General features: G+C 37.1%; 1 protein-coding gene across 1 annotated transcript in view; it reads right to left on the reverse strand.

Moving 5' to 3' along the window:
• The window catches only part of LOC109402267 (probable enoyl-CoA hydratase, mitochondrial), a 34,970-nt gene extending 31,139 nt beyond the window's left edge, over positions 1-3,831 (reverse strand). Inside the window, exon 1 of the mRNA XM_019674916.3 lies at positions 3,609-3,831. Coding sequence (XP_019530461.2) covers positions 3,609-3,696 — 88 coding nt within the window. The 5' untranslated portion in view covers positions 3,697-3,831. The remainder of the gene's footprint in view (positions 1-3,608) is intronic.
• Between the last annotated feature and the right edge of the window lie 20,079 nt (positions 3,832-23,910).

A 23,910-nucleotide genomic window follows, 5' to 3' on the forward strand; every position in this document is an offset into this window, starting at 1 on the left:
TATCAGATGACTTGGAGATCTGATTCTTACAGAATTGTTTGCCATTCAGGGTCGTGCAATTTCGAAAGGAAAACATGACGTACGACGACTGTAGCAAATCGTTTCCCATGCGAACGGACTGCTGTGATGCTTCATCTCTCACCCAGCAACACACTCGTTCGTTGCTGCTACAGAAACAAGTGTGTATGAAACATGGGATGATACACTTGGATTTTCGTTTCATTTATGAGTCATTGAAATACTTCAACATGCTAAAAACACTATTTAAACCACATTTTTAAATAGTGGTGCATGCCAATAGAATGATAATTATGTTTTATGAAAGAGGATAACAAATTCGACCACTTAAATCCAATTAACCGGCGCCCGTAACCATTGAGAGACTAGCGCGCACCAGTGAGACACTAATGCTCTGACGGGTGAAGCACAAGCAATGCGACCGGGTGGGAGACTACCGAGTGCTACGATGAGTGGAAAAGTTTTTTTTAACGACCGAGTCATTAGAAAAATGTATGAAACACTTGAAGTGACTCATTCAAATGTTGCATGAAAGTGTATCATTGAAACGAAATTGTACGCCCCTGCCATTGATTATACATTCAGCTATTCTAATCATTACTGCAAAGGCCATCGACCACATGCCTGAAATCAAAGCTTCCTGGAAGATATAATCCAAGCCCAGGGAAATTTTAGCTTTTCAATATATCAGGTTTAAATGTATTTTTATTTACATTTAAAAATAAAATAAACTTACATTTTTGAAAATACTATGATGATTAAATTGTAGGTCCTTACTGACGTAACAATGATCCGACAAAATGGTCACTAAGGTTTTATGTTACGCTAGACGCATCACGATAGCGCAGTGTTCGTTCAGAAAGCCTGGGTCATAATCCCAACATCCCACTAGGGTTAAATTTAGGGCTTTTTCTTAATTTCTCAATACTTCTTAATTTCTAATAATTCTTCCACATCATCATGGTTGCTTGCATTATTCATTTAAAACGAAATTAGACGCTGTCCATAAACTACGTAGACTTGATTTTGGCAACCTCAGACCCTCCCCCCTCCCCCCTCGTAGACTTTTGTTCATATCAAATTTTCGAAATTTGTAAGGACCGTAGACTTTCACCAGACTTCCCCGTCCCCCTCAAAGTCTACGTAGTTTATGAACAGGCCCTTAAACATTTTAGGGACAATTTTATTCATAGTAATACTTGAGTCTACATGTAGAGTATATGGCCTATTGAGAACTTGTTTGGTGCCAAAGGGGTGTAAGTCAACAGTTTGGTGGTAAAGGGGTGTAAGTGACACTAACCCAAAAAATCAAATTTTCCTATCTGCAAAAAAACAGCGTATATAATGTCTGTTTCCATCTCAGATGGTGGAGTTACTTGATAGTAGAGTGTTCGGAGCGAATCCAAATTTTTTCGAATATTGTTGATTTTTTTATAAGATGTCAAAGTTTTCGTTCAATATCTCAAAATCGAGTTTTGGTCACTTACACCCCTCTGCTTCTGACCCCAATTGTTAACAATTTCTAAATAAAACAAAGTTTTCCTCTAATTTTCAGAGCAAAATGAACTAAGATAAAAACTTTTAAACACATGGAAACCATGAAGAAATATGTACTCTTTAATACGCCCATGTTAGAAAAATATTTTAAAAATAATTTCAAATGTTTAGGAACCAAAACTAAAAAAGGTGCTACATATTAAAAATAGTATTTAAGATAAATTAATAAAAAACTTAACACTGTTTGAACATTTTTCAAAACAATTTTTTGTCGATGAAGGCATATAAACCTACCTTTATGATAGGTACAAATACTAAGTACACTGTGGTGCATAATTGATCGGACAAACGCCGATTTTCATACAAAATGGCCAAGTTTGAGATGCTGTAACTATGGTTTGTTTTGGTGGATTGAGCTCAATTTTTGACACGGAACTACGAATATGCTGAATTTTGTGTATACAAAGTATAAAATGTTTTCGTTCACAGGTCTGGGCGTGGCAAGGCGTTGAAAATATTGCAAAAGTGATCGGACCAGGGTCGTGCAATTTCGAAAGGAAAACATGACGTACGACGACTGTAGCAAATCGTTTCCCATGCGAACGGACTGCTGTGATGCTTCATCTCTCACCCAGCAACATACTCGTTCGTTGCTGCTACAGAAACAAGTGTGTATGAAACATGGAATGATACACTTGGATTTTCGTTTCATTTATGAGTCATTGAAATACTTCAACATGCTAAAAACACTATTTAAACCACATTTTTAAATAGTGGTGCACGCCAATAGAATGATAATTATGTTTTATGAAAGAGGATATCAAATTCGACCACTAAAATCCAATTAACCGGGGCCCGTAACCATTGAGAGACTAGCGCGCACCAGTGAGACACTAATGCTCTGACGGGTGAAGCACAAGCAATGCGACCGGGTGGGAGACTACCGAGTGCTACGATGAGTGGAAAAGTTTTTTTTAACGACCGAGTCATTAGAAAAATGTATGAAACACTTGAAGTGACTCCTTCAAATGTTGCGTGAAAGTGTATCATTGAAACGAAATTGTACGTCCCTGGATCGGACAGCGGTACCCCTTTGATTTACACGCGTGCCGCTGTCCGATCACTTTTGCAATATTTTCAACGCCTTGCCACGCCCAGACCTGTGAACGAAAACATTTTATACTTTGTATACACAAAATTCAGCATATTCGTAGTTCCGTGTCAAAAATTGAGCTCAATCCACCAAAACAAACCATAGTTACAGCATCTCAAACTTGGCCATTTTGTATGAAATCGGCGTTTGTCCGATCAATTATGCACCACAGTGTACTTAAAAACAATTTCATGCTTAAAACGTAATATTTTCTAAAAATTATCATTTGTCAAATAATTCAATTTTCAGAAAATGTCTCTTAATTTATAAGTTAATATTTTTTTTTCGTTCTTGTCCGACGAAGCAACGAACTCCTGAAGACCTTATCCAGCTATATAAGTACTATTTTGAAAATAAAATTTGATTGAATGTGATTGAAAGCAATTGAAAGAAAATTATATCCTTAAAAAACGGCCTCTGGCGCGTGGACGATTTTGACATCCATATGTTCAACGTTATATTTATTTATTTATTTATTTTTATTTATTTATTTTTATGGGTCATACTGTAGTTCTATGGGTATGAGACTACCTCAAGAATAAATACGATCATGAGGATGTTTATGCATTGAATAAGATATTATCCCATATCCAACAATTCCAACCCGCACAGTAGGCTACAATACATTTCGGTGAACAGTGCAACACAATAAGAAAAGTTGACACGGACGTTAATGTTTCTGCCGGCTTAGGCACTGGTTATGTAATCATTTAGGTTTGTTGAAATTGATTAGATAAACGCATGTTGTGATGTCTGAGACAATTAAAAACATGGCATCATGCATGCTTGCATTCTTTTTGAAGTTATTTACAAAAATCTTATCACTTCTAACATAAGAAGGCGCAGTAGCCTTAGACTTTTGATCTTACATCACATCGCCATGTTCGATCAAATTGAACAAAATTGACGGAAAATAAATGAGCAAAATGATTCCACTTACCGGCGCAATAGAATCGCACATTGCTGGCTTTGGCGGCCTTAGCCAAGGTACACGTCCGGGAAGCGAAAATTTTTCCAATGCTGGCCATTATGTTGATCCTGATTCGACTCTTGAAACTTGCTCAAATAGCACTCTGCACGACAATCGTACGACTAATGGAATCCGCAGCCAACCGAGCGAACGCAGACAGCTACCGGTTTGACGGTTCAAAAAAATTGATATTCTTCCTCACTGGTACCGGCTTATTTTGCTTCGATATGAATATACCGTATCTATCCACTACAGTTGCATGTAGCTAAAGCTTGTTTTGCTGAACATACAGACGTCTATAGGTTTGTAAGCTCGAATCATCATTCGGTCGCTGTTGCTGGCCAGCAATAAATACTCATACAGACGAGATACAAGAGAGGCTCGACAGTAGTACAGTAGTTGTTCATTATTATCACCGAGTAATTTTTTTATACATAGTTTTGATTGCATATCTTTATTTTCAATCAGCTGACTGTGTAGAAAATGAACCAACCTAATTTTAACATACTTACATAATTATTTAGGTATTCATTTGTCTCTATAGATTTAAGACTTCTGGCTTTGTGTTTAACAATATCTAACGACCTTCAAAGAAGTTCATTAAATATGGTTGATTATGTAAACCCGCTACGGTTAGAAGAGTATGTGTATCTAAATTTTGAACTCCAGAGATTAGAATATCTTTTAGCAAAACAAGCATGAAATGTGGAGGTCGTAGCAGGCCGTGCTTGAGGCTCGAGTTGTTTTATTGGTTATACCATATTTCAAGATTATATTTCATCATAAATTTCCTTTAAATATTATATTCAAATCATTATATAACCATATAACTGTATGGGGTCGGGAGGGTGCATCAGGGCATCATTGAAGTTGTAACTGTACGACGGAGTGGATTGCCAGCCGGAGTGTGGTGAGAAATAACTATAACATCCTGGTAGATGGGTTCTTCTATCCCAACAGTTGCAATGGATTTGACGCGCCTTTCTTATAACAAACCATCCCGTAGAAAGCTTGACAAGTAATGTGAATTTCATTATTCACGTTGGTGGATCATACTGTTGGAAGGAGATTCTCTTAAACCCGCGGATTTCGCGTAAGAGTCTCTACTTACGGGTCCGCCACACCCCTTTTTGGCCCTTCATACAGCGGTATGTTGAATTCAAAGTGGTAATGAAATTTTATCTTTACTGTTAAGTGGAACTGCATGCAGAGCAAGACTCAAGCTAGGATGGTGGCTACCTACATACATACATAATCCACATTTTATTTCAGGAGTAATCAGGTAAATGTTTTGTTTAAAAATGCTTATTAATCATGATTATGATTGTTTTTCAAACAAATGTATAACAAAACATACACAACACACACTGTCATACATTACATATACATATCTCATCATGTATTGGGTAAGGGAGGGACCATCAAGGCACCCGATTGAAACGATTTGGACAGGAGCTTGGAACTGCCTCCTCCTTGTTGTTAACATTTCGTGGATTGAGGGCGGGCTCTTCGACCCCCATCTATTGGGAGTATTCTGTCATCTGAGGGCTTGATTTTGCAGTTGTTCGTGAGAACTTTCTTCTGGAAGGAGATTCTTTTCCCCTGACGCGGGTTTCGCGCAAGTGTCTCTGCTTGCGGGTCCGCACATCCCTTTTCGGCCAATTTTCGGCCCTTCATACAGGAGAATGACTGACCACTAACAACAGCACAATCTTGATCAAATCGCTTTTCAGATTATTCCAGTGCTATAGGCAGCTGCCTTGCTACAATAGGCCTTTTCAGCTGACAGGTTCGTGTATGCCACTGTTTACAACCGCCGAACAAAGGCGCAAGCGCTAAACTGTCATTTTCATAGGAGAACTGTCAAAGGCCTGAAAAATCAGCTGATTTAAGACGTCAAATTAAGGGCCCATATAGCCGAGGCGGTAAACGCACGGGTATTCAGCAAGACTATGCTGAGGGTGACGGGTTCGATTCCCGGTCGGTCCAGGATCTTTTCGTAAAGGAAATTTCCTTGACTTCCTTGGGCATAGAGTATCTTCGTGCCTGCCACACGATATACGCATGCAAAATGGTCATTGGCAGAGGAAGCTCTCAGTAAATAACTGTGGAAGTGCTCATAGAACACTAAGCTGAGAAGCAGGCTTTGTCCCAATGAGGACGTTACGCCAAGAAGAAGAAGAAGAAGACGTCAAATGAAAAGGCCTATAGATGGTAGAACAATATCATCATCATCATCATCATCATGAGATAGATATTAAGGGCACTCATACCAGCGGCGTCATGGTCGCATTTTTTTTCGCAGTCAAGTTCGCAGATTGTGAACAATCCTTGGTACTCACTTTACGTAATTTATGTTTAGTCCCTTACTGTCAGAGCTGTCAGATCAGTGTAACACGCTAAATAAAATTTACACAAAAGGCAATTTACACGGAAAAAAATACACGGTTATGAATATTTATTGGGTACCGGACTGGTCACCGAAAATTTGATCGTTTTCTTTGGTACATCGAGGTCTTGAAATTAGTCTATGCTCATACCCTAATACTTTTTGCAACTGAATTGCAGGGCTGTTACAGGTGGCGCGGATTTTGCGTTTTTCGCGGTTTTTGCGTTTCGCGCGGATTTGGCGCGTTTATGCTAATTTCGGCGCGGTTTTTGCGGAAATGGTTTTAAAATGCACTTACATTAAATATGTAGACATGTAGCTCAACACAATCAGAATAAATAAAGAACATTCCCAAATTGGAGTTATGAATTTTGTGATTAAGTAAAATCAATGTTAATAGTCGCTAGCTTGGAGTGCTACATAAGTTGCACTGCACTAAACGCTCAATTTTTGAAAACAGAGAAGTTCTTCTTCTGAATTTCGTAGTCAACCTCTTGAAGACAGAACCCGACTAAATTTTTGGATAGAATGTTTTGGACGGAACTTATTTGGTAATGTCTGAGGTTCGCAAACACTGAATCATGGCAAGATTTCTGCAAAAATTCCTAGAGTTTCTTGGTAATTCTGAAATATGTTTTTTATGGAATTTGCAAAAAGACGTCACTGGAAATTTTGGATAAACTTTTGATTGAATTATAAGAATCTTGTAGTTGTAGACTGTGTTGCTTGTAGATCTTTTGTCGAATCGATTTTTGTTAAAAACTCTGGTAGAATTATCCTAAAAATAAACTTCTGTTGTCATGGTAAAATTTATCTTTGATTTCCAATCGGAGCATTCGTTGAGAGCTGTTGAGAGGGGAGTAGCAAGCAAGGGTTTCTTAGTAGAATTGTGGAGATTTTTTTTACATGAAAACATGAAGTTTTGGAATCCTATGCAGGACATTCTTGCTGAAATCTTTACTGAATTTCCAAGGGTGTGGTATGGACAGAAACTCTTATTTTACATTTCTAATAAATTAATACTTCTCTACATACTTTTTGCTCAAAGGTGAGAACATTTGCCTGACATTTTTTATTAAATGTTTCCTTTTAAACAAATATCAACCTTAGATTTTATTCCTATTGTAATTGGTGATTTATTTTATCAATGGATTACGCTAAAATCAATTACTCTATTTGTATCTTCACAAAAAAATCTGAAAATTTTCTTGCAGTTCTCTCGAACGATGTTTTGAGACTTACTACAGATTTTATAGCAGGTTTTCTACAATAATGTTGGTTATAATTATTTCAAAAAATTCGCCAAGAATTCTCCTTTCTGGAACTGTTTCAGGGAACAGGAAATTCCATTCTCGTAAAATAGTAGTCACCCTGATTGGCCAGCAATCAAAGAACTATTTATTCAAAACTTTTTATTCCAATTTAAAAAACTTACCTGTTTGCATCATTTCTTGGTTGATGTGCAAGTTGCATGGATTAATAATAGTCAAAATCGGTTTTGACATTAGAAATGATCTTCATCTGGAGTGCAACAAAAAACATTCTCGAAAAAATGAAAAAAATCAGGCTTTTTATGAGCTTCAGTATTCAAAATCATATGTTTTAGTACTGGCGCGGATTTGATGACCTCGGCGCCAAATTGACAGTTTTGTAACAGCCCTGGAATTGTCAAGTGCTAATTTAAATGCGTGAACTTGAAAATATTTTATACTTAGTTACTTTGGGCCATATTTTTTTTTTTCATTCGAAAAACTGCTAAAATCTTCAGTAATTTTTTTTTATTTGGACAAATGGACCTTGAATTGTACCAATCTATCATCGTGGTTTTCGATAAATTCGAATTTTTGGGAGCATGTCTTTATACCGAAACCCACATTGTTGAGGTTTGGATACCACGTAGCAAATTCGGCGTAAGGTCTTTGAGAGTGGCGAAAGATTCTAAGAAAAAGAGTTCCATTAATAAAAAAAATGTGGTGTAAAGCAACAGGTACTTACCAAGGCCTTGTAGCATAATCGGGCTAATAATATTAGCTACAAGTTACAAGTTACAAGTACTAATATTACAAGTGCTAATAATTTGTGTTGCATAAAGGTTGAATTTTCCACTAATATTATTAGCATAATATTACAATAGTGACCATGAAAATACAAGTTGTTTTTGTTTATTTACCTGTCAAAATTCATCCGACAGTTCACTATTAATTTGAAATGGCAGTTACTGTTTGTTTATTTTCTGCATTTTTTAAGTAACATCCGGAAGAAAAATGAAAAAAAGTTAACAGGATGTTCGTTAAAAAGTAACTTCATAGATTCCGAAGATTTTTGGTGAAATGTCCCAAAGATTCCATAGTACTGGTTGAAAAGCAATGGATAAAGAAAGACGTTAACCCTCTAATACCCATTTTTTTTTTTTATTTTGATCTAAATATAATTTTTCGTCATCTAAAATCGATTTAAACATGTTTTGGAAGATGATTCCTTTTAATTCTCGATTTCGAGAATTTCAGTTTTTGATTTTTCTAATTTTTATTTTTTAACATCCCCACACTGTTATATTTTTCCTGGAAGCCTATTTGGGGTACGGATTTTTTGAGATGAAAACATTTTGAGATTTTATGATTATTGTTGAAATATTTTTATTTTAAATTTTTTTCATAGAAAATTTTATTTTCCGTGTAATTTTAAGGAAAATAATTTTAGAGTGTATTCGATTCCCTTAATCTATTAAACTAGGATAGAATGGTTTGGGAAAAATTTAAAACATGTTAATTGTAGCCAGTGTCGAAAAAAATCAGCACAATGATGTTCAATTTGTGCGAAAACGAACACCAATAAACAAACATAGTTACCCATAGACACGAGGCCGAGAATGAACATGACAAAGAAGAGACGAGACAATGAAAGCGGCGTCTTGTGGTGTCATCCACTGCAGTTGAAGTTCAGTTCAGCTGAACTTCAGCTCGACGAATTCGAAGATGAATATTTCAATTTGGAATTGATTTATTGTGGTTTTAGGCATGCAAATACCGATATGTTACCTTAATTCAATGCATTATAGTTACTTTTCGTGAGTGATGCAAAACAACTGCATTTTTTGCTTCTGCATCGTGCTTAATTAAAACGAATCAGTTGAAATTGAAAATACTGACTTTGAGCACAGACAAACAGACGTAACACTTTGAAAAATTTTCGATTCAAATAATAGTCACGGAAACATATTCGCCCAATGCTAAAAGAACTATGTTTGGCCGACCACCAGCTAGGTGGCGGTAGTGAGCAAACATCAAACTCGAACAAAAACTATGCGAGCGCCACGGTTGGGCAGTTGGCCAACTATCAAATTTTGAAAAATACCGTTAAATTGGTGAACGATGGGAATTATCAGAGTGTTACGTCTGTTTGTCTGTGCTTTGAGTATCAGTAGGTGGTTGAAGTTCAGCAGACAGCGGTCAAAAGAATTTCGAAAGCATATATTTCTGAGAACGCCGCTCGGGTTGTCAAGACGACTATCAAAACAAAAACAAATCAACGACGATGGCGCCGCTGGGCGTCGGTGCAGACGACCGTAATTTGACAATTGCCGTCACTGATTGTAGCGATTCAACATAAAATAAACAATGACTTCTAAAGGGTGACCAAAACGCCAATTTTTCAATGATTTCTAAAAAATGTAAAAACGTTTCAAAATACACCAAAAACCATTCTGAGATATACAAAACAGTCCCAAATTTCAGCCAAAAATATAAAAATTTTGATTTTCCACGAAACAAAAATTACAAAAATGCTCAAACTATACCCCGTCTAAAGGCGGGGTTGGGTATTAGAGGGTTAAGCAACAATATGCCTAGTACATATTATGCTTCTCGTTAAAACTCGAAGTGATCTGGTATGCAAAAAAATGAGCTCTTACAACCTACTTTTATATCTCGCAAGTCGATTCCGATTAATGCTTATTGTAGCTCTTAATTAGCTTATTGATGCGCAATACAAACAATTGATTCAAATTAATTTCGCATCTGCAACTTCACGAGATGTGGTTAAAGTCGCGACTTCGATTTGGTGCAGTGACCATAATACATAACTTCACAAAGAACCACCAATCCAAGATGAGTATTTTAGAAACTTTGGAGATTTTGAAGACTCAGCAGAAATTATATTTTGTATACAAAATGACGTGCACATCAACACAATTATCTCTCAATTAGTTTTGAACACATAATACCGATGGATACATATTGCTAAACTTAATCGACAAAAACTGTAATTAAGGTTGAAATGTTAGATAAATAATATCTTTTGAGTTCATCAGAATGGTAAATCGATATATTTAAAACTGTTGCGCACAACAGCGCATTTTAAATTTAAACTTACATCGCAATATTAAATAGACACCCCTAAATAATACTAAACTAGATGTACACTTATATATATAGAATAACAGACGTAAAGTAGCATTGCTAAGGAGGAGATGTGTGAACTACGGAAACAACTATTTTCTGTAAATGTCCCACCGAATTTGTAAGTAGTGTTTTTAATGTGAAACCTAATAAATGTTTTTATACAGCTTTGTAGCTGATCATCGACAGATATGCTGTCTTTCATTCTGCTGGAAGAGTCGGTCGTCAGTCCCCTCCTGCAATCGCAACAAAAACTGAATATGAATTCTGCAAACATTTAAATTAACTTGTAAATTATTTTACAAGACCTTCGAGACTTGTAAGGGGGCGTCCATAAATGACGTAGCTTTTTTTGAGCGATTTTTAATACCCCCCTCCCCCCTCGTAGCATTTCGTCACAAATTCAGACACCCCCCTCTATAAATGACGTAGCTTGTTAAGCATCCCCCCCCCCTCAACAAATTTTTCATGTAAAAAAAAAACTCGAACTTAGCTCTGATTTCAATTTTAACTTGTATGCTAATAGAATATTATGAAAAAACAACAATAGCAAGCAACATTGCCGACTGCCAGGTTCAGATCGCCGACATCAAGACTATAGGTGCAACCAGTGGAGATTATCACCAAAGCTAATGACTCAATAAACCACCCATCGTTCTGCTACCATATGAGCCTAGAAGCTCTCCGAAGATATTAGTTTGCTCATTAATAAATCTATTAAGAATATCAAATTGATTTAATTTGAATAAAATTCACCACGACATTCGAAGGACACTGCAGGAGTTTCTTCTAAAATTCTTACAGCAGTTCATTTTGGAATTCCTAGAGAAGTTTATTTTGGGATTTCTCCAAGGATTTTTTTGGTATTCCTCCTTATTGTATTCCTTCAGGGATTCCTTCAAAGATCCCTCCAATAATTCATTCCGGAGTTCCTTCTTAGATTCTTCCAAAAGCTCCTTCAGAGATTTCTCCAGGATTTTTTTCTAAGGTTTTTCTAAAAGTTTATCCATGGTTTCCTTCAGGAGTTCTTTCAAGGTTTTTTCTCCTCTCTTCCATCAGCAGTTTCTTTAGACATCTCTACAGGGATTTTAACCGAAATTTCTTTTGAGATTCCATCAAAACTTCTTTCTGTGTTTCCTAAAAAAGTTCCCTTTGGGATTCCTCCAGGAGTTCCTTCTTGGCTTCCTTCAGGAATTCACTCAGATATACATTCCAAGATCTCGGTAGGTAACCCCTCCGGTATTCTTTCAAAACCCTCCCAGGAGTTATTTCTGTGATTCCTCCAGGTGTTTCTTATTGGATTCCAGGAGTTATATCCTGATAATTTTTTGTGATTCCCCAAAAGTTATTTACGGGATTGCTTCCGAAATTCCTTACGGGATTCTTTCAATTATTTCTTCCGTGCTTTCTTCAGAAATTAAACCAGGAGTTCTTTCTGACAATCTACAAATATCTCCATCTAAGATTCTTCCAGTAGTTTATTCAAGGTTTCTCCGAAAGCTTCATCTAAATTGCTCCAGGTACTCCTCCTCACAGAATTTCTTTTGAAATTTCTCTTTTTCCTGTCATGATTGTTCCAGGAGTTCATTCTGAAATTCTTCTGGAAGTTCCTTCAAGGATTTCTTCTGAGATTCCTCCAGATCCTTTTGAAATATTTTCAGAAGTTTTTTTTTTCTGGGATTCCCAGTAGGAATTCCTGTGGAAATGTTATCCTTCTCCTGTTTGGGAAACCTATGAAGAACACAATGAGAAATTACTTACAAAGTTGCTAGAGGAGTTCCTTAAGAAATTGTTGGATGAATTATTCGAGGAAGTCCTGTAGAAACTATATAAGGAACTCTTGGAATCTTGCCGTAATGCCAAAAGCTTAGAAAAATTTTCCTTTGTAACCTTAGCGGCGTGCAGTGCCCTCTATATCAAGCAGCATACTATTGGTCTTGAGAAGCATTTCAGCGAAATTGATTTTTGTCTGCAAACACAATATACCTATTATTCTTTACGCAGGACTTCAAAACCACTTTCTCAGATACAGTTGTTGCGTCCGATAGCTGCATGTCTTATGAAATGAAGCCGGCATTTATTTCCATTATTTGTTATTTACATGGAAAAAAAATCATACAATTAATACTTAATGCAAGTAAAAGTTTATTAACCCTCTAATACCCAAATTTTTGATTTTGTTCTAAATATCATTTTTCGTCATCTAAAATCGATTTAAACATGATTTGGAAGATAATTCTTTTTAATTCTCGATTTCGTGAATTTCAGTTTTTGATTTTTCTAATTTTTATTTTTGAACATCCCCACACTTTTATATTTTTTCTGGAAGCCTATTTGGGGCACGGATTTTTTGGGATGAAAACATTTTGAGATTTTATGATTATTGTTGAAATATTTTTATTTTAATTTTTTTTCATATAAAATTTTATTTTCCGTGTAATTTTAAGGAAAATAATTTTAGAGTGTATTCGATCCCCTTAAACTATTAAACAAGGATAGAATGGTTTGGGAAAAATTTAAAATATGTTAATTGTAGCGATTCAATACAAAATAAACAATGACTTCTAAAAGGTGACCAAACATAAATTTTTCAATGATTTTTTAAAAATATAAATACGCTTTAAAATACACCAAAAACCATTTTGAGGTATACAAAACAGTCCTAAATATCAGCCAAAAATATAAAAATTTTGATTTCCCACGAAACAAAAATTACAAAAATGCTCAAACTATACCCCGTCTAAAGGCGGGGTTGGGTATTAGAGGGTTAATTATGATTTTTTTTTCTATAGGCCTAATAGAAAGCTACGTAGCATATCACAAACCCCTACCCCCCTATCGTCACACTTCGTCACAAAATCACAAACACCCCCCTCCCCCCCAAAAAGCTACGTCATTTATGGACGACCCCTAATCAAAAGTACAAGTCATAGCTAATATTTTATACTTGTAGATTGTTTATGCAACAAACACTTGTAATTTCTAATAATAATACAGTAGACGTTCGATAACTCCAACATGTTTACTAGTATGGGACACGCTTGTATGGAAAAAAATAAATCCTCGCCCCAGTCGACTTTTTAGATCCCATTTAGGTCCCATATGAACTGTGCAAAATTTCAGCGCAATCGGTGAAACTATAATTTAGCGCAAGCGGTTCAAAGTTTTCATAGGATTTACTATGGGAAAAGTTACACTTTCAAACAAAAAATCCCAGAGGTCGCCCCTTGTCTCGTTAATTCAAATCAATCAACGCTTCTTGTAGAAAAATCATTTATGAAACTTTCCTTCTTAGACTACAAAACAATTGGATGCTTGTGGAAAAAGTTATTGATTTATTACCGATAAGTGATCCGACGAACGGCTTTTTGTTTTGTTTTATCAGCAGCACTGTAGCTGCTGCCTTGGCTGCTGCTGTTTCTGGAGGTGGTGATGCCTAAAGTGTCTCGAGTATACCAAAGTGGAGAATCCTTGTCGTTTTGACAGGTCTCCTGCTCGATTGGAACTATGGGGATGACACTAGATCGACTGTTCCAATTTTGACGTTTCTCCTCTTTGTTTCATCCAGGCTCGTTAGTGATGCCACCCACCACCCCATGCAGCAACGGCAGCAGCAGTGCTGCTGATAAAACAAAACAAAAAGCCGTTCGTTGAATCACTAATCGGTAATAAATCGATAACTTTTTCCACAAGCATCCAATTGTTTTGCGGTCTTCGAAGGAAAGTTTCAAAAAGGATTTTTCTACAAGTAGCGTTCATCGATTTGAATTAACGAGACAAGGGGCGACCTCTGGGAATTTTTATCTGAAAGTGTAACTTTTCCCATAGTAAATCGTATGAAAACTTTGAACCGCTTGCGCTAAATTATAGTTTCACCGATTGCGCTGAAATTTTGCACAGTTCATATGAGACCTAAATGGAATCGAAAAAGTCAACTGGAGCGAGAATTTGATGTTTGTCCCATACTAATGTTTACGTTTCAGTTAGCGAACAAAATTCGATAACTGCAACGTCAGATAGGCGTCAACAACCCATCAATTGACGTTAAATGAACAACAAATTCTTTCGATTGTTCATTTGGGCTAACTTGGCGCACCGTTTTGACGGATAGCGGTGCGATAACCGCAAATTTGTTGCACTTACCGGACTTGCAGTTATAAAGCATTGCGGTTAAACCGTTTGCACCGACCGAACGTCTACTGTATTAGACTTGTAACTTGTACTTGTAGGATTTTTATCCAACAAGATATTACAAAATACAAGCTACAACACTAATATTAGTAAAATTTTCATTATGCTACAGGCCCCAGGTCTTTCTCTATTCGTTGTCGCTTCATATTTTCAGCTAGGAACGGCTGCAGTATTAGGCCCTTAGCTTCCTTGTAGGTCAACTGAGTAGCCATTATCTGGAAGAAATTATATTTTTTTTTAATTAAATAATAAGTTTCACATTATCTTACTTACCTATATATGAAGGCTTCCACTATAATAACGACAAACCAAACAGTTTCAATGCGTTTAACGTTTCTAAATCACCCGTACCAAGCATCACAACTACGATCTCTTCTACAATTTCGTTCGCCGAGCCAGTTTTTTTTTTTTTGTTTAGAAACAAAATGACGGCAGACCAACTTGAGTAAAGCCTATACTGCCGTGAATAGCATATCAGTCCCATCTTTGCTGGTGTTCCTATGCATATGGGACAGATATGCGATTCACGGCAGTATATTTATTTCAAAGTAGCAATTATCTTAACATCATTGGCGTAAATAGGTGGTGGCCAAGGGAGGCCAGGCGCCCTCCACAATAATCCATTCCGGAAACAAAATTCTGGCCAAACATTTTTAAAGGTCCTAAGTGCAGATAAGAGGCTCTTTTTAAGTCTCCTCTCTTTCGATTATTACATTGTATTTATGTATTTATAAATTTGGATTTACTTCTTGCGTCGGAAGGAAGATAAAACAATCATTTTTCGATTTACACATCACAAACTGTCAAAATGTCCACTGTGACATCATAATAATTTAAAGAGAATCGGACCAAAGAAAGCCTTTCTTTTGCAGATTGGACCTTTAGATATGTTTGTCGCCAAATCACCAGATTCAGGCGATAAATATCTTCGGAGTATAACAAAATCTCTATCGACATGACTTTGCACCCCAGCCCCCCCTGAACCTAAGACCTAGTTACGCTTATGCTTAACATCCTTGCACGTCATACGGACACAACGGTTTTTAACAGTTAGTCAAGGCATAATGCAGATTTGGTAGTGAGTCACTTTCTAGTGATTTGGTCACTATTTTCGAGTCAGTCACTAAAAAGTCACTATTTCTATTTTATTCTATTCTAGTGCTTGCACAGCCAGTATTGAAAAGCATCCTGGAAATATCAAAATTTCTTCTGATATTTTCTTTTCAGCATTATTATTTGCAGCATGTCAGGAACACGAAACTCCAGACAAGGCTTCATAATTGTGCCACAAGAAACCTTACCCAACTTCATCTTTCTGCAAAAGCTTGTGAAACGTCAAACGCAATAATGTTTACATTGAATAAGCTGTGTGGTTGCGCCAAAACGTTCTTCGTCACAGCTTTTAGCTGCAAGAGTGTTCTTTAAACAGTTACGAAGCGCTGCTGTTTTGTGTATTTGGTAACATTGCACAACGTACTATATAGAAGCAGCTGTTTTATTGGCTGGGACTCTTATACGATTTGCACATCTTCCGGCCAATCTTCCGGAGTTGGATTAAAGTGCAATAAAAGCAACCCAAATAATTTCACAGCACAGAGATAGATAACTGTAAAGTACTTGTGTAGTAGCTATATGTCCCGCTTAAAGTTTGTTTTGACAATAATGTTTACATCCGACAAGCCATGCTGGTATACCAACAGTTTCTTTATTACAGCTTCTAGCTGTAATGATATCGCTGCTGTTTGTGGATTTATCAGTATTACGAATTGTACACTCAGGCAAATAAACCTAAGATTATCATAAGGTCTAACTTATGAAATGGCCTTTAAACAATTCATAACGGCTAGAACGATTTTCATAAGGTCGGTCTATGACGCAGAATCGACTCACAGTTTGGCTTTTATACACATTTAGCAACACGATATTCTCAAGCGTCGATAGCCGCGTGGGTTGGGCACGAGCTCAGTGATCTCGACGTTCATGGATCAAATCCAGTCTGCATCATTTTGTGATTTTTCTGCTCTTTTCATAAGTTTATCTTATGTAATTAGGTCATTATAAGCGTGTTCAATTTTCATAAGGTATTCTTATGGCATCCATACTTTACAGTTATGACTAAATTTCATAAGGTATTTTGATGAATTCCGGTAGTTTACTTCGCTGAGTGTACTGTATAGTAGCAATTGCTTTGATAGTGGGAACTCATTCGATTTGTTCAAGTTTTCACATCTTCCGCAGTTGGAATAGAGTGCAGTAAAGGTAATAGCCCCAGTGACAAGTGATTGATTTCTGAAAACCGAGTCAAATAGCTGTAGGGTGATTGTTTTGCGGTCATGTAGGGGAAGGTGGGGTAATATGCACCTCCTAAGCAAACCTGGCCCTATAACTAAGATTAAGATGATTTTATGGGTGTCTTGCGTATTGAAAGTTAGTTTCCTTATTTATCTAAGAGACGCCAACTTTGGTTCGCGTGATATCAATTTTACCGTATGAAATCAACAATTTAAAAAAGTGTTACTTTTCGGGTGTTGAAAAACTGTTGGGGGCAAAACGTAGGGGAAGGTGAGTAATATGCACCCCCTAAGCAAACCTGGCCCTATAACTAAGATTAAGATGATTTTATGGGTGTCTTGCGTATTGAAAGTTAGTGTACTTATTTATCTGAGAGACGCCAATTTTTGGTTCGCGTGATATCAATTTTACCGAATAAAATGAACAACTTAAAAAAGTTACTTTTCGGGTGCTGAAAAACTGTTAGGGGTGTGAAATCTGCTAACTTGCTCCCAACAATCACCCAGCATACTGCGCACTGTGAATGCACAACCGATTACTTTGCGCGCCTACTTAGAACTGTGTTGAGTGCTTGAGTGGATAGAGACTATCACCAGTACAGCAATGACAGCTGCTGTTTAGGCTGGCCCAAACCATAGGCTGGCCCATACCACACATCTCCCCTCTTCTCTCATATAAAAAAATGTTAAAAACAGTGAATAATTGAGGAATAATGATGCCACATTTTTGCACGGCAGCTGATATGCTGAAACATTTAGAAAAAAACCATCCCAGGCATCACATATAAAAAAAAAAATCCATTTTAATTCTATCAACTACAGTCCCGATTCGCTGTATGATTTTTTGAATTCCTCATACCAATACTGTTAAAATAAACATGATTATCAACTGCGGCTCATAGAGCATTCGCGCAGTTGCTATTCCCAAGAGAGCGACTGACATCAATGTACCCAGACGCTATGACGTCATATTTTCTATTACCACATGTTATACCTTGGTTATACCGTCTATGTTTAAGCAATCCAATTGATTTTGACTGCAAATAATCCCATTGAGAGGGAACAGGAATACCATCTACGTGCATTATTCATTTTCTGAGACACTGGCTTCATCAGCAATTTAATTAAACATAATCGCGCTCATCATTTGACAGAACATCATATTGTTGCATTATGGTCACCTTTTTCCTAGGTTGAATTCATTCAATGCATGGTCATCCCGAGAAACATGAAATATTTTTTCGTTATGCGTGGTCATCCCGAGCAACATGCAAATGCTTTATGTTATGCGTGGTCATCCCGAGCTACACGCGAATTCACATTTTCCTCAGACTTACTTCATTCAACGCATGGTCATCCCGAGCAACATGCAAATGCTTTTCGTTATGCGTGGTCATCCCGAGCAACATGCAAATGCTTTTCGTTATGCGTGGTCATCCCGAGCTACACGCGAATTCACCTTTTCCTTAGACTGAGCTCATTCAATACATGGTCATCCCGAACAACATGTAATTCTTTCCCCTATGCGTGGTCTTTCCGAGCTACACGCGAATTCACCTTTTCCTTCGGCCGAATTGATCCAATGCATGGTCATCCCTAGCAACATGCAAATTCTTTTCGTTATGCGTGGTCATCCCGAGCTACACGCGAATTCACCTTTTCCTTAGACTGAATTCATGCAATGCATGGTCATCCCGAGCAACATGCAAATGCTTCTCGTTATGCGTGGTCATCCCAAGTTACATGCGACTTCACCTTTTCCTTAGGCTGAATTCATTCAATGCATGGTCATCCCGAGCAACATGCAAATTTTCCATTACTTTAAACTGATTTGAAATCCATTACGTATTTTGCATACATCCTAAAGTATTTTACATACGTTCAAACACCTAAATTGCAATGTTTTTAGGTGAAAGGTCCACTAAGTGCCATAATGTATAGTAATCGCACTTTTGCGAGTCAAAACAAAATATCAACAGTAATGCGATGTTTTCTCATGCACTTCGATGTTTTCCAAATGCACATTCGCAACTACTGACAGGCTGAAAGCTATATTAAGTGTCATATTGCCAACTTACATACTGTGGTTCTGTTCTTTAACTTATTCATTGCATCATCCACAAAAACATCAAAAATAGAACGCATTTGATACTTATCGAGTTGACGTTATGTAGAAGGTAACAATACCGGGAACTTTTTCATATTTTCAGATTCCACATAAAATGTTGCACTACATTATTGATTCAAAAAAAAAACCTCAGTCCGTATAACTCCAGAAATTCCAATACTGTTCGTACTGTTCATATATTTTCACAAAAGTATTGTACAATTCAAAACCAGTGAGGGTACCAAACCGAACAACTTATAAAAAATCCATTTATACCTCTGAATGCTTCCGGAAAATTTGGTTTCATGGTTTTGATGGTATCCGTGTTTTCTCATAACTTTAATCTTTAACCAAAAAAATTGAAACCCAAAATGTCACAATTCTGGTGTTTTAGAACTCAAAATTCATTCGATGTTCAAATGGAGTTTGTTTGTTAAAGACGAGCTGTCCTTCTAACTATTGAGCTGTCACCACATCAACGGGAATCTAAGCTGTTTTGCTTATCTGACTATCAAAACAAAGGTATTGGACTGCAAAAAAGTTGTACAACACCTGGAGAAATGTGCTCTTTCGACCAAGCTATAGAAAACAAAAGTTTTTCAATCGCCAATCAACCCAATTGTTGAAATCGTATGGAAACAGCCGCGGCCACCCATGCACCCTAGTGCACTTTGAAAATGAACCACTCAGGCACAAAGAAAAGAAGTGTTGAAATAAACAAAACATAAACTTGCCGAATTTTGTTTAATGTTTGCCGAGCAGAATAGTTTTGATCCGGGCTGCTAAGTGTCAGTCTCTGTGCCTGTTTTTTTCAACCGAAAATGAACAATGACAACAACAATAACAGGCAAACCAATACGGAGAAAATGAAAAAAAAACAATATATCGCAATTATAAAGGCCTGTCGAAAAATTACCGCCCTGGTTTTGATGCTTCGGCGGTCCGAAATATCACACCCTCTCCTTCATTATTTTTCGGTACCCCACAGATTATGTGACATTAAACCACAAATACGAAAACTGACGTCATCAGTTGCGACTGTTTAGATAACCAACACAATCGCGTTTAATGAGCACTTTTTTTTCACACAATTGTTTCTGACAGCAACTTATGCTTACCTTACCTTATGTAACGTAAACACGAAAGCAAACCGATCAGCAAACCAGACGCTCTTCACCCTTTCCAACAGGGAGGGAGAAAGCAAGTCGAACCCAAACAAACCACACCTGGCCTTCGTCTATCGAGCGGGCCGATTCAAACACCGCATTGCGAAACACACCCTCCAAGCAAAACTCGCACACTCAATCCCAAACTCGATGTTCGGTACTTTTTTTAGCGGATAAGTTCGTCAAAACTATAAAATTGCTGAACACTCGGTGCTTTTCTCAAGCCTGTACTGAACATTGCATCAGAAACTACTGGCGACTGCTATTTTTCAAGATCATATACTGTGTACGGTAAAAATAATTGCTGATATGTTCAGCACATCTAAGTTCTCCCCTGTAGTTTAAAAGTTCGGTAAACATTGTTACTGATCAGTCAGCATTCTTGAACTTTTCACTGAATGGTCGTCATTTTATTACCGTACGATTGTTAATCATGGCAGAGCTGTCAAACTGTTACAACGCACGCCATCTTATTCTATTCTGTGTGCACTGTGCAGTGAAAGTAAAATTTCTAAGTTTTAAGCAGATAAAGTATAATTTTCCGGCTGTGAAAAACAAAATTGGAAGGAATTATCGAGTGCATATAACAGTGTGATGTAAGCACAAAGAATATCAGTGTAAGTACTTTGATTTTCATGTTTCTTTTACCTTATAGAAATGCGCATCGGTAAACGAAAATAGCGTGTACTTTTTCTTCTGGCGACGTCACCATTCGGACTCAGATGCACCACCAAGAATGAGTTTTTATAAACAAACAGTGTAATTTTATTGTATTTTAATAAAGGGCTGGTTTCAGCATAATAATTATCAAAAACATGCTCTAATTGCTTGAAACTCGTCGAAAAATACTGAGCTTCTCAGTTATTTGTAGAATAAAAACAATCCCATTGTAACCGAACTTCGTCAGAAAAAAGTACTGGGCTGGTCAGCTATCTACCTGACAAATGGTTTAACCGAACGGTTTTCAAAAAATAGCTGAGCTGTCTTCAAACTATAGCAATCGCTTCAGTTATTTTTGACAGTTCGTTGAAGCGCCGCGACTACTGAGCGCTCAGTAATTGTTTCAATTACCGAAATGATCGCCGAGCGCTCAGCTGTTATAATCTCGTCAAAAATATTGCTGAGTTCGGCAAAAAAAAGTTAGTGTGCGATCATGCACGAGCAGCATTTCCAGTCAACACCAACACATCCACAAAAGATGAGCAGCTGGCTCACCCTGCTGCTTCCATTCCTCCTGCATCACACAACCAAGCCGACATGAACCATTTTTTTTTCGGATGCGCTTACGCCTAATCCATTCCACTTTTTTCATTGCACTTTTCACTTCACTAAACCCGCACAATCGTCACACTCCCGGTTGAAGCAGTTATGCTGGGTGATTTGTTTTGAAACATTGTTGAATTTTCAATTGAAAAACCTGGCAGGATCGCCAATGTGAAATCTGCTAACTTGCTCCCAACAATCACCCAGCATACTGCGCACTGTGAATGCACAACCGATTACTTTGCGCGCCTACTTAGAACTGTGTTGAGTGCTTGAGTGGATAGAGACTATCACCAGTACAGCAATGACAGCTGCTGTTTAGGCTGGCCCAAACCATAGGCTGGCCCATACCACACAAGGGGCAAAACGACCCCCAGTGTAGGTGGGGCAATACGATCTCTGGCATTTCCCGCTTCAAATTCTAATGAAACACCAGGCGGCTCCATCTTACTATTTATGGCAGCAAATGGAACGTGTAGGAGGCGGATGGTAGTTAATAGGTTGATTCCATATAATCGGCGCGCAATCTCTTAAATTGTGTGCGCATCAAATTAGACAATCATTCCAAATGTGGAAAATTATCGTTTTCCATGCTTTTCATTCGAATATTCTTGCCATTCATTCGTATCACCCCAGGTTACCCTATTAGCTTATGATTTATATTTGACTAGCTTCCCTTTTATTCAGCGCTGAATGCTTCAATTCGATGGTTACACAACAGAAAGCAAATGACTGAAGCTTATGGCGCTGAACGAGGGGCGGATCACTACCGCATTTTCGATTCAGCCTTGCGTATTGGATCTCAGTGCAATTGGTACCAGCTCAGATCAATCACGGAGCAGCAACCATTGACATGTAGGGGTGGTGGGGGCAAAGTGGACTACCTAAGCAATAAGCATTTTGGTCGTTTCTCGCGGAAATGCGGCAAAATCCATCCGCTTTTCCAAGTTACATGAAAGATAATGATATACTCTAGAAATCTTGTAAGGGGTTGCATTTAAAAAATATTGTTTTCTTTGATTATTTTCTTCACCAAATCGTGCATCAAAATAGCGTGAAAAAAATTGGTGGGGGTAAAATGGACAATCGATGGGGTAAAATGAACAAGTCGTTAAAAGTTATATAACAGCATATTGTTTCTATGTTTTTAAATACAAACTATCAAATTTCATACGATACCTTTATTTTGTTGTTTTCAAACTTTTAATACAAACTTTAAAACACACTTAAATAATTATTGTAAAAATAGTGTAAAAAACAAGCACTGTTTTGGATGAAAATTATATTTTGTTGATATAAAATATTTTTTTATGACTTTTTACTTCAACTATCTCACGATAGGTATGATGGCTGATGATTCTGAAGTTTACAAAATAAAATATGAAATTTTGGTGAAATTTGAAGCGATTGTCCATTTTACCACCACGGTCTGATTTCGTTAAAATTATTTCCAAAACTTTTTTTTTACAAGACCTAATTTTTTTTCTTCTACGTGGACTTTATTGGTTGAGGGGTTTAAAACTTGTAATAATTTGAAAATAACTTACGAGAAAACCTTAGCAATTATAAGCAGATTTTACATCATTTCCGATTTTTCACGTGATTTTTAAAGTTTTTGTCATCTTGAAGAGGTTTATTTGATTTTAATGTTCAAGATCAGCAAAAGTATAATGATTCACGCTTAAGCATACACACTTAGATTTTATTGCCGAATTTCGGCAAAAAAAATGCCGAGATTTGCACAGCCGAGTGCTCAGCAATCACCTCGGCAAAAGTTCAAATTACTGAGCGCTTCGGCAATCCAGTTTATGACAAAACGTCAAATAATGCTGATTATCTCGGCAAAATTTTTGCTGTTTTCTCGTCAAAAATAATGTAAACAAACCGTAGATTGCCGATTAATCAGTTAATTAAAATGAAGCATGAATTGCCGAAAAATCAGCAACTTGTTAACTTTCCCCTGCTTCCTCCCACATTTTTTCGTAGTTTTTTATTTTCACAAAATTCACCACCGATTTAGGCAGGGAAAACATAATTTTATTGAGGCATGAGCAATGAGCATACATTATTCATATTTTTCCGATTAAATCAGCTAGCAAATGCACCTGGTTACAATTGTGCCGGTCAAGCTTGCTGAGTCGCCGTCACCAACGAAAATTTAAAAACGTAAATCCGTCTACAAGAGAAATAAAAATATTTATGATAATACTTACGAAGCTGCCCATAGCCGTACGTCTTCTGTACTCAGACATGATCTGGCGTTAGAATTTAGCTTACCATCGTCAACATTTTGTTTGCTGTTTGTGAGAAATCTCTAAAATGTAACTTTGTACACTTGAAACGAACATGTCGCCGATGAAAATACGAATGCAGCTCCAACTGACAGCTGCGTTACTGTATCCCAGCAAAATATCGTGGATATGCCGAAATCTCGGCAAACGCAATCGCTGATTCCGGTACAACTGCTT

This window comes from Aedes albopictus, chromosome 3, assembly GCF_035046485.1.
Source record: "Aedes albopictus strain Foshan chromosome 3, AalbF5, whole genome shotgun sequence".
NCBI classification, from domain to species: Eukaryota; Metazoa; Arthropoda; class Insecta; order Diptera; family Culicidae; genus Aedes; species Aedes albopictus.